General features: G+C 35.6%; 1 protein-coding gene across 1 annotated transcript in view; it reads left to right on the top strand.

Annotated features, from left to right (window-relative positions):
* The window catches only part of ADGRB3 (adhesion G protein-coupled receptor B3), a 446,982-nt gene that overhangs the window by 397,304 nt on the left and 37,531 nt on the right, over positions 1–12,147 (top strand). Inside the window, exons 20-22 of the mRNA XM_053938382.1 lie at positions 6,006–6,156; positions 6,718–6,787; positions 11,584–11,650. Coding sequence (XP_053794357.1) covers positions 6,006–6,156; positions 6,718–6,787; positions 11,584–11,650 — 288 coding nt within the window. The remainder of the gene's footprint in view (positions 1–6,005; positions 6,157–6,717; positions 6,788–11,583; positions 11,651–12,147) is intronic.

Below are 12,147 nucleotides of genomic sequence, written 5' to 3'. Positions count from 1 at the left end.
TGCCAATATCCAACCCCAACCACTGATTGGTTTGACCACAACTTCCTGAGAAATTTCACTTCCATGTCAAACCATGACAGCTGCTATGCTGTACAAAACTTAAATGCAGCGGTTGTTGATATGAGTGATAGAGGTGACAGCTATCAAGGGAGAACTTTGAAGAAAAGTAACTGCAAAGGGCAGAAGTTAAAAAGAAGGCTCCATAGACTTCTAGTGGATCACATATAAACAGCACTTCTATTGAATTCTGCACCTGGGAAAAATAGGAGACATTCTGACTAGTCTTCATAAGTAGGTGTGAAAAGAGATTGTATGCTTTATTCATACCTTTACTTCAAGGTAAGTCTTGGTAAAAGAGGAGCAGGAACTGAACTTGTTAGTAAAATCTGAAGAAACTTTAGGAGTAAATAATAAGGAGGATATCAAAAGTGTGTGTGGAAAGCACAAATGCAGAGAAAAATTACAATTTGACATGTTAGTTTACTTCCAGATACACTTATACTGTTGCACACTTACACTGTTGCAGGATCACTGGGGTTATATTGTCAGATAAAAGGACAGAAGAGAAGAAAAACCTTAAATCAAAGTAGCTGAACAAATTATATTGCACCCTAAGTCTGGGCACATGAAATGGTCCCAAAGTTTAGCAGCTATTGTGATAATTTGCATATGATACCAAAAAGAAAAGAAAAATAAAGAAAAATAAAATTTGATATTGAAAAACATTTGCTGTGAGATTGCCATGCTGTTGATAAAGCTGGGACTATAATTGTAAACTAAATCAAAGGAACTGCAGAAAGAGCTGGGCCATTTGCAGCCAGCTTATATGCTATTTATCAGAATCTAGAAAGGCATCATGTTTGTTGCGGGTAAATAAAATGATTGAGTAGAAGGACAAAAAAATTGAGTGTCCTTAGTTATCATTCATTATCTTTGTAAGGCAGATCACCTAATTACTCAAAGATTACTGCTGTTGCACTGCAAAAACAGCTTGCTTTAAAAATCCAAGTAAAGGCTCCCATTCATGTTGTCTTGTACTGCATATAGAATCCTTCTGTATAAATTAACTACTATAAATTAATACTTCTGTATTAATTAACTGTGTATATCTCATCACACAAATGCAAGTCAAGTGATAATAATTCTAGGCTATAATGTCAGATATCAGAACAAAATGTTGTGAAGTTAAACCACTTGAGTCTTCAACACCAGAAAAGACTTTTAGAAGATCCCTAAGTTTTCCTTTGTGTTAATTAAAATAAACAGTTTCATAGATGTTGGTTGAAAACACAAATAACATTATTTCAGAACAATTATTTCTACTATATTTCTATTTTCAATATCAGTATATCCAATTTCCTGAGTTCTTTGCTAGAACAAGTGGTGTTAGCAGCACGGTCTGTCAAAAGAAAGGAACATGGGATTTTTTAAATGGTGTCTTCAAAGATTTATGGTGTCAGCAACATTAATGATCCTGGAAGAGAAACCTGAAAGACTTCAGCTATGATTTCTCAGACATTTAAGATCCTAAGAGTTTCAAATACGTTTGCAGCTGAAGAAACAGCCTCTCTTGCCATATTTTTTCTCATGCAAATATGTCTCTCTTCCAGAAAACCACTCCTAAAAGTTTTTACTTCTTTGTCCCACAGTCTCTGAATGTCCATCTATTTTAACATGTCACTTTTCTCTATAAATCAGTATTTAATCTATCATTCAATATTGTCTGACCAATATACTGTATCCCTCTATTCTGGCAGTCTGCTACCCCTGAGGCAAAGATACTGTATTGCCCAAATCATTTTAAAAATAGGTGATAATAAAAAAGTAAAATTCAGAATAATAAGCAGGGTCTTATTTTATGAATTTACATTTTTGATTTAAAAAAGGGAAAGATACATTGTTTCAGAGTAGATGGCTTAAGAGTGACTAAAAGAAAGTAAAATATACAAATTTTGTCATAGAATTACTTTTCTGCTTTTTACTGTGTCCTTTGCATTATCTTTGTTTTGTTTGCTCTTTGTTTCATTTATTCATTATTCTGGTATTTAGGCGCTCTTTGTGAACCCAGTGCATGATCAGAACATCATAAGAATAGCAACCATTTAATTTATCTCCTTAGGCTTATCTCCACAGAGAGAAGTCAAAGACAAGATTCCAATCTCTAAGAAATTTTATTATTTAAATGCTTTTCTACTGCCTCTTATTTCTTCTTCATTAAATAATCTGAGTGAATTTTAGCCCTGTTCATTTTGCTACCACCAATACAGATTTAATTTTTCATGTTCACCTTCAAATAGCTTTGATTTTTATACTGTTTATCAGAATCCAGAGAGAGTCAACAAGCTTGTTGAAGGAAAAAGAACTAGTTTCAGGGCCAGAAAACAAATCAGGTGTTCTTACTTAACTCTCTTTGCCTTTGTGTGAAAGATCTATAGCAGAAGACTCTTCTATTAAAAAAACAAACAAACAAACAAACAAACATATATTTTTCTATTTAAAAATAGCATTGTTGTTTAAAAAAAAAGCCAAAACAAAACAGTCAAATGCTCAAAGAATGTTGATAAATTCTTATTTTGAGGTTACATTTATGACCTTCTTTTGCAGGTCATAAAAATTGATGTATTCTCTACTTCACTCGTAATTATTATATAAAAATATTGATCATTAGAAAAATGTATCTTTGAATTTCCATTGTTTTTAGATTTCTCAGCTGTGCTTCAGTACACTCATTTGAAGTAGGTGTCTTACAAGTATGCGAGAAGGAAATAATTTGATGCCTGATGTGTGTTCTTGCTTTCAATAGTATATTGTTTCTTAAAAAGGGATGAATATTCTTACTTAGATATTCCAAGTAGCTTAACACCTGAGACTCAACTAAAGTCCATGAAACCATGCATTCTGAGGACAGAAAAACTCCTTCCTCTCACTTATAAGTAAATATGGGGAGCCAAGAACAAAAGCAATGGGAGGAAGGGTAGGTTAGAGTAAGTTTACTTAATTTCAAAAGCATGAAGAAATTGTGAATAAATTAAACTAAAATTAATTTTGTTGCAGGTTGACAGGTCCTCAGCACAGGTAATTAATTCAGTGAGTTTTAATAAACTAGAATTAGAAGCAAATGAGAAACATCTCCTCCTAAAGCAATGGGGAAGATGTGTACCACTATCTCTTGGTGCAGGCAGGCTGACACACTGCAGCTTTCTGTGAGTGATGGGCCACAAGGTTTGAGTGATGCTGCTGTATGTGCAGGAAGGTGAGGGGAGGTGGTGGTCCCTGGCCAAGGAAGAAGAGGAGAGGAAGGAGCAATTGGCAGTGGTCCATAACCTAGTGAGAAAGAAAACATGCTAATGTATACTTTCTAAAATCAGACATATTCAATGGCTCATTTAATAACAACCTTTGGTGAAAATGAATTTTTGTTTCTATTTGGAAATTAACTTCCCAGATACATTGCTTTCCCAGACAGAACAGCATTGTTTCCTTATTTATTTATCAAAGGGGAAGAATAAGAAAGTACATAAAAGCCAGATTTCCAGTGGGGTATTGGACAACTGAGCCTGTGGCTATGCCTGGGAGGGGGCAGTTTTGTTTGCCAGGACTGCTTCTCTTGCAGGGAGGGAAGCTGAGTTCACTGCAAGCACTGCCTGCACATGAACCTGTCATCACAATCCCACAGCGGTTGTTTGGTGGTGTTTGTAGGCTGATTTGCATATTTCTGATGGTGTGTGATGCAAATACACTGTTATATCAGTGGTACAGACTTACTATAGTTGTTCCTTAAAGACCCGTCTGCTGCTCAGAAGAGTTAGATATAATCAGCAGTAATATACTCCAGCTAGAGTACAGATCACTTCTCACAAAACTTGCTTCTGTCTTCTCATTTTCTGCTCAACATTATCATTAACATTTTCATCACAGTTCTTTCTTCCACAGTAGCCATGTCCACATTTGTCTCAGATAATCATCATCTTATTTTTTTTTTCAATATAGAGGATAAATTATGAATTAAATCCTACAGTGGGCACTCAAGTCAACCATAAGACTTAGCAGTGTTTTCACCAAAAAGATCAGGGTTGTTTGTATTTACATTATTTATAAGGGATATAGTATATTCACTTTTTTTTCAGGATGTTTTTACCTATGCAGTTCCTCTATAAAAGATTCTGTACTGTTCCTTAGAAGTAATTTTGTTGTCAAATTCTTGCTCCAACAGAACTGTCTAGCTTTTGCAAGAACATTGATAGGAAAACAAATTAAAATTGCGTAGTAGGAATTATAACATATGAACCAACTAGTTAAAGAAAGACATTTAGGAATTTTCTATTGTATCAGGAAACTATTAGTCAGACTTCAATTGGATGGATTTTATGAACCCATATACCTTAGGGACATCTAAACATAAGAATTAATGGCAAGGCGTAGGATGGAATACCTACTGCCTTTTCAGGATCTGTTGTTTTTTTTCCAGCTTACATTACTTTTTTTTTTTTTTTTTTTTTAATTAACAGCAGTTCTCTTGTATATAACTATACAGAACCCCTTTCCTCTAGATTTAAATAAACAATTTGATTCAGGGTTTGAAGAAAAGCTGTTTGTCACATCTGTAAATTCAGAGCAAGAAAGCATTAAGTTTTGATTCTTCAAGTACATAAATTTTTGAAAGTTCAGCAGTTGATGTCAGCTAATGATAATGTCAGTTGGTATCAGCTATTTATTTAAGATAACTATAGGAGTTAACCAGCACAAATGATTTCAGATAAGAATCTGGAAAAATTAACACCACAGAAAATTCAGCCCAAAACTTCCAATATTGAGAAGTAATTAAGAATGTAAAAATAGCTAAAAAGCATGAATGGTGTAATACATGGGTGTCATATGTGTCATATCCTTCCTATCAGCCTTGAATCAGCAATATATGCAAGCGCCTATATATAAGTAGGAATGTGCATATGCTCTCCCTAAATAATTTGCTCAACTGGGATTTTAGGAAAAACTCTTGACTAACCTTAATACAAGGCTAAATGTAAGGTAGCTATTAGGTGTGTATGATGCAGAAAGAAATAATCATAAAGTAATGTCTACATCTTTCATTTTTTCATTAATTTACCTCATTGATGTTGGGGGTGTGAACTGCTCTTCCTTTTAATCTTAACATGATTTTGACACTTTAAATTGTGCTAAGGATAAATTGTGCTAATGATATTCTCAACATTACTGGTGTGCACTTAGTTCTGGGGTGCTATGCAGACTGCATTTTATAGCCTGCTACTGGCATTTTAAGCAACAGAGTGGAGCACACATCATTTATGCCAAGAAGCTCATTTACGCAAGCTACAATGTCAAGTTTAATTAAGGGCTACAGTGACAAAAGAAAGCCAATTGCATGCGCTCAAAATACTTTTCAGATGACAAATGACTGATACCCATAAAAACAATATCCAGGGCAATTGTTAAGGTTATGATACTAAAACCTGCCTAAAAATATCTAAAGCAGTATATTCCAAGAGGTTAACATACTATAAAATTTAAATTTAAAAAATTTAAAAATCAACTTTTAAATTTTATAATCAGGGTCTTTCTTCATGGAGGGAAATAAAATGTAACTGGTAATTAGGAGCATTTATATCCCCACATTTTCTCTCTTCAGCTCTATGTGATTTTATAATCAGTAATTTTGTAACTGGCTTACCAGAATGGCTTTATGATGGTCCCTAGTCAAAGTAAATGTGTAGAGAAAAATCTGCTGGCATGATTTATTTTGTGTTTTTATTCCTGCTCAGAACACTCAGTGTTTAGGAAAACAAGTCAAAACCTCTTCTGTTTAATCCTCATCAAAATTTCTCTCTTTTTCCTGCTCTTTGTGGCCACCACATCATAGAGGGAGAAAAGGGAGAGTTGATGCTAAGGATAAAGGTCAAGATGATAGAATATGACAACTCTTTGAATTGAAAACAGAAATGAGTGTCCCTAAGTATTCAGCATGAGCTTCTCTTTGCTCCCTGCAGGGCATCTGCACCACAACCACCGCATTTTTACACTTCTTCTTCTTAGCTTCATTCTGTTGGGTTTTGACAGAAGCGTGGCAGTCATATATGGCTGTTACTGGAAAAATTAGGACACGACTCATAAGGAAGCGTTTCCTGTGCCTTGGATGGGGTAAGTCAGTAAAATTAATTTCCTAAGAATCATTGGAATGAAACATTTAATGCAGTGGCAATGTCAAGAATATAATAATTTTCTTCAGTAAAATTGAAAGATAATTGACAGCATGTTACTAAAAGGAAAACTGTTAGAAGCTTTTCCACTGTATCTCAAGCTCAAGGTATGCTAGTGTATATTGTAGCATTCTCTTCTAAATATGTTTTAACAAAATTTTAGAAGATTTTTAGCAAGGTAGTGTATTATCAAGAAATCAAAATAAAATAAGAAAGAAACATTCTATGAATATTCATGAAACCCTTTCTAGTTAAGACCTGTTAAATGTACCAGTAATTTGGCTCCATCAAAGCAGTACACTGTGGGCAGAAAACAGTGTCCTCCTCCCTGCCAGTGCTTCAGAAAAACAAATCCTACAACAGCAATGTGCTTCATTAAATAATTCGTTCCATGTAAAATTGCCCATTTTGCATTAGCTTGCCCTGTCATTTTTTTTCCAGGCAGAACAGCAATATTTTACTCAGCATCTGCTGTTTATTATTTTGTTGTTTTTTTTTTCAGGACTGCCAGCATTAGTGGTTGCAATATCGATAGGCTTTACCAAGACAAAAGGATATGGAACAGCTCACTAGTAAGTCAATCTGAAATGATAAACTATGTTTCTAGTTACCAAGATTATCATACCCATCAGGAACTGCGTAGCACACTATAAAGGCTCTACAGGTATTCATTCACACCTGGAATTGCCCTGAGAGTCACTGTGTGATCCACATAGGAACAAAGAGAAAACAGCATGCCAGTCTTGGACTGAGCTCAGCAAAGCACCAGGAATCCCAGATTTCATTTGAGATTTTGAAATAGCATGCTCTTAAGAAGCACGGAGCATTAGGTCCACATAAACACCTAACATTTATATAGATTTACAAAAGAGAATGTTAAATGTTCTGGGTAGCCTCTGCCAGCTTTTAAACATGTCCAAAACAGTACTGGCATGAGTCTCTTTGGCGCCCAGATTTCTGCACACCAGGCAGGTACCTCGACTTTAATGCCCCTGAGCAACTTGGAGCCAAAGCCCTTCAAACATCTCAAAGCAGTTCTCCCATCCATCCCCTCATTCCTGGACATCCTGATCCAGCCCATTTCCTGGACTGTGCTGTATTTGAGAGACAGAAAGGAGAAAAATGTGTGTGCTTCATTTACATTAAACTAATTCAGTACCTGTTTAGCCACCTGGCTAGTTCCAGTGTGTATTTAGCACCTCAGAAAATTAACTCCTCAGAGAGGCTGCTCTTCGATCTTCTGATGAAGAAGGAGTTGAGCCTTCCTCCTGCCAGTGGAGCACTCCAACCACCATTATGTATGCAAGAGTGTGCTTCCTTTGGTCAGCCTGTTTGGAGCTCTCCTCACGTTGCCTAAGAAATTGAGTATGCATCTGGACAGAAAGAGGAAATATGACTCTGTAGACTGGTAATGAGGGCATTCATCAGCGATGTGGATGAGTAGGTCAAGTCCTCACTTCAATGAATATTTAATTATTCTCCTTAGCCTCATCACTGAGTGAGATCAGGATTCACCCTCCCATCCCTGTATGTCTCACCATCTTGACACTCCAGCTCTGGGTGGGTAAGAACACAAAACCAAATCTCCTGCTGAGTTCTGGCTCCAATCACTAAGCTCTGTAGTTATAAACTGTGACAACATGCATCTTGAGTTTTTTAATGAGGAATGTCTAATGTAACTGAAATGCTTAATTGCACTTAGAGCTGGCAAGTACATCAGGGTCTTAGCCCCCTTTTCAGTGTTATATTGAGAAATTACTCCTCTGAATTCTTTTTTAAGTATGTACTCGTCTTGCTGGCTTTTTTTATTATTTAGTCCTTGAGCCACCACTGGAAAACCATTTAGGCTGTGAGAATTACAGATCAGTAAATAAGGATGTCCAGACCCCCATTGGGGATGCAGCTCTGTCCCTTGCAGGATTAATCCCATTACATTTGCTCTACTGAAATCATTCATGTGTGAGTACTTGCTTTAGTTAACATTTCTTCCTGCTTCCTTCCTGGGCTGAATGCATTTTTAAAAGAGGATATTCTGAAATATTCAGACAAAGCAACAAATCATTCATTAAGAGTGACCTGGAAAGTAAAAAAGAGCAGGTCTCTGTACATGTAACAGCTCTTCTGTCAGGATCCAAATCCAGCTGACATGGTACTATGGGAGAAAAGACCAAATGAAGGCATACAAGGGACAAATAGAACCATAATTCAGCTTTCTCATCTTATTTGCAAATATATATTCTTGGCATTTGACATCAGAATTACATAAGGAAAACAGTGAAGACAAGGAATGGAGATTCCTCCTCCATCACCAGCTGATGTGCTGTCCCACTCCAGAAGGCAGCAAAGAATTGTGTCTCATGACAGCTGTTGGGCAGTGTAAAAGCAGAGCTCATGTCCTGCTCCTCCTACCATAACTAAAGCACTTGTGTAAGTTTTTTAATTGCTTACACTCTATTTTCCCTAATTGGTTGCAGTCAATTACACACATGCTGCTATCAGAAACACACCTTGTTGCAAAGTATTCATGCTCTTGAAGATGCTTATTTTAAAAATGAAGCTTTTAAATGGAGAACATTAAAAGTGAAAATTAAGGAATTTTTTCCAGTTCCATAGTCCCACAGATGAAGAGATTCATGGAAAAGGAGAAGGTCCAAGAATCTTTGCAGCACCTCTCAGTTCTGTATGATATATATGATGAGAGTGCTTGAATTGTTCATAGTGGAGCCTTTTCTGTGATCCTCAGTCTCAGATTTCTGTCTTTTTTTCAGAGTCCTAATTATTAGACACTTATATTTCTGTATTTTTAAAACTACATAAGAAAAATATTTCACCCAGACACTTGAAGTGATAGAGATACAGGGATAGAGATAGAGGCTGAAGGGATTTCCTAAAATAATTTAAAAACCTAGAGACAAGTTTTTAGATATTTCAGGTTATCTGGAAAAGATGAGTGTGTCTGAAATCTTAATAGCTTTTCCAGCCATTTCTCTAATAAATATTGTTGCTATCTCTTTCAGAGAATCAGAGCTATGAAAGCATCACTACTAAAAATTACAGTTAATAAACCTGCATGAACTGCTCATGTTAACCTACAGTGCAGATAAATTCCAGGAATTTATTGCATCAGCAAAAATTAAAATTCTTTCATAGTCAGACTCTTGCCATGCTCTTTTAAGAGAAGAAACCAATCTCTTGGAGAGTATCAAACATCTCACAAAATGTACAGGACACAGGAGCAAGTGTACAGATGCTTCATCACTCAGCAGAATTTTATGATCATGTAACATGGTCCCATAAAGCCACCAGTGGCTGCTCTTAACACTAATCAATTTATATAGCTTTCTGCTATGTGCACATCAGGGAGAAAGAAGAGAACATGAGAACAAAATAAAAACAACTATAAAACACAGGGAAAAAAACCTAGCAGAGCAAAGAAAGAGGAGAAGGAAAAATAGTAAAAAATTGACAAGCATTGCCTAGTGGTGTAGGAAGGCACCTGAAAATCTTATCTGCACTCAGTCTTCACCAGAAGATGGAGGAATATTTAATTTCAGTCATCAGCTAGGAAATGTTGGATATATTGCAATGATGAGGTCACACACTGGTGAAAATGCCGAGTGTTGAAAATTCAGATTGTGTAAAAATGAGGTTAAAGTGAAAAAAGGACAAGCTCTACATTTATTTCCAGCTCTGTCTTTAAGCGGAAATCACTTCTGAACAGCCATTTTACTTGACTACATTGAAAAGGGAGGAAAAAAAATTTCCTTTTTCTCAAAGTGTTTTGTGGTAGAAACTATTTTTTATTTTTCATTTAGGAAAAACTGTTCTTGACCCTTTTTTCAGCACAGGTTACTGAAGTTATGTTCAAACTTCAATACATCAACTATTTTTATGAACTGCTGTTTCTGTCTCCCATGTACATGAACATTTTAATTACAGGTCCTAATTACTCAAAGTGGTCATCTTCATTAAGTTTAAAAGTTCATACTTGGTAAGGAAGTACACTATGAATGCATTTGCCCCTCTCAGAAGTCTGTGTTCCTAGACTGGCAATAATAGCCAAGCTTTTGAAAAAATAGTAAGAAAAACTACATACAATTTTGAAAGCATTTTTCTTTGACATTGCAAAAATAGATTGAACATTAGTGTTGTAGGTGGTTTTTGAAGTAGAATGTAAAATAGCTTGGCATGTACTACCTTTTTAACTGTGAAGCAGATAGGAACTATTTGCATCCATTTATCTTTCCAGAATTTATCACCCTGGTGCTGTTGCATTCATGTGACAGTTTTCACATGGCCTCATTGCAATGGAAAACGCTTTTGTTCCGTGCAGTGAGAATACCAGCCCTAACAGACCATTAATATTATGAGGTGCTTGCATTTATTTTACTTGGTTTTGGAAAGTACAAAAGCATTACTGGAAAATAAAGAAGATACGTGTGATTCTGATGTGAGTGTTTCCGCATATGAAGTCCAAGTAGATTATTTGAATGTATATGCTGGAATTTTCTTATATGTAGGTGTGATCATGCATTCAAATAAACATGCTGTTCTTTGAATGTGTAATCACTGGGAAAATAGCACAGCTGCATTTACTTCAGTGTGTGAAGCTCCTGTTCTTTTGCAGATATGAAAAGCTTTACATCATAGTATATCAAATATTTAGAATTTGATTCTGTAAGTGCTCTGTGTTTGGAAATCTGATGCTTTTCAGTGAAAGCCCTGATGCAGAATGACAAACTCTTTGAGATTAGGTCTCCAGAAAATACAGTTTTCAGATGCTTTAAAATATACATTTAAATTGTTTGCAAAATATTAGAGGGAGTACAGAATAGATCATATATCATATATGATTTTTCTCTAATGAACATATTGTCTTTAAGGTGTAGTTCTAATAGCAATTATTAAATGACAAGACACGTAGTAACCTGGTTTTCTTCTGAAGTTCTGTATTACGGGTGCTTGACCATTTCATCCCTTTTAAATATAGAACTATCAGATATGGTAAACTAGAAATGTTTCTAGATGCCTTTTTGGCAAGGCCTGTTCAGTTAACTCATTATACATGATTAGAGGAGATTCAATAAATACTTGCAACCTTACTTTCTATTGTGCTCTTTATACATTTTGGCCATTTCAGTTTATGTATAACTCACGGTAAAGATTTTAAAATGTTAACCACTGGTATTGGAAATATCGTTCACTTCTATCTTTCACTATCTCTACTTCTTCATATCGACAAAGCAATTCTTTTTTGTATGAATCTCATACATCAGAAAAACATGCTATATTAATTATTAATTCTCTCTTGACAGTGTGTTATACTTATTTTTAATTTGTGTTAGTTCTTCTCTAATGTTCTTTCCAGCTGCTGGCTGTCTCTGGAAGGAGGGCTGCTTTATGCTTTCGTTGGACCTGCAGCTGCTGTTGTCTTGGTAAACATTAAAATAATTCCAACTATTTTGTATGAAATGATAGAAAGTGCTATGTCCACTATAAAAGCTTGGATATACAGCAACATTGCATTTTGCTGTAAATACTGAGATCATTGCTGTTTAACATACCTTCAGTATTTTGAATGCATGATTCATTTGATTATATCACTTCTTTATACCAATTATCTCTCCATGTTTACACGGTAAGCTGTGAAAGAATAATGTACTGATTAGTAGCACAGAAAACTTGTTACAGGCATCACTGAGTTATTATCAGCAGCATCTACGCAATTGTCACTGCCTTGTGAAACTCAGTGACAGTCTTGATAGAGTGCTGCTTGGCAGTGGATTGCTGTGCCAGCAAAAGCAACAGAAGGAGTGGAACCTGCCAGCAAGTTCTCCATGGCTACTGTTTTTGACGGCAAAGAAAAAATTCTCATAGCTGGGAAATGTTACTCATTTGTGTATTGATCTTCCACATCTCTGGACATGCATTT

This window comes from Vidua chalybeata, chromosome 3, assembly GCF_026979565.1.
Source record: "Vidua chalybeata isolate OUT-0048 chromosome 3, bVidCha1 merged haplotype, whole genome shotgun sequence".
Classification (NCBI taxonomy): Eukaryota; Metazoa; Chordata; class Aves; order Passeriformes; family Viduidae; genus Vidua; species Vidua chalybeata.
This window is presented reverse-complemented; position numbering and strand designations above follow the sequence as displayed.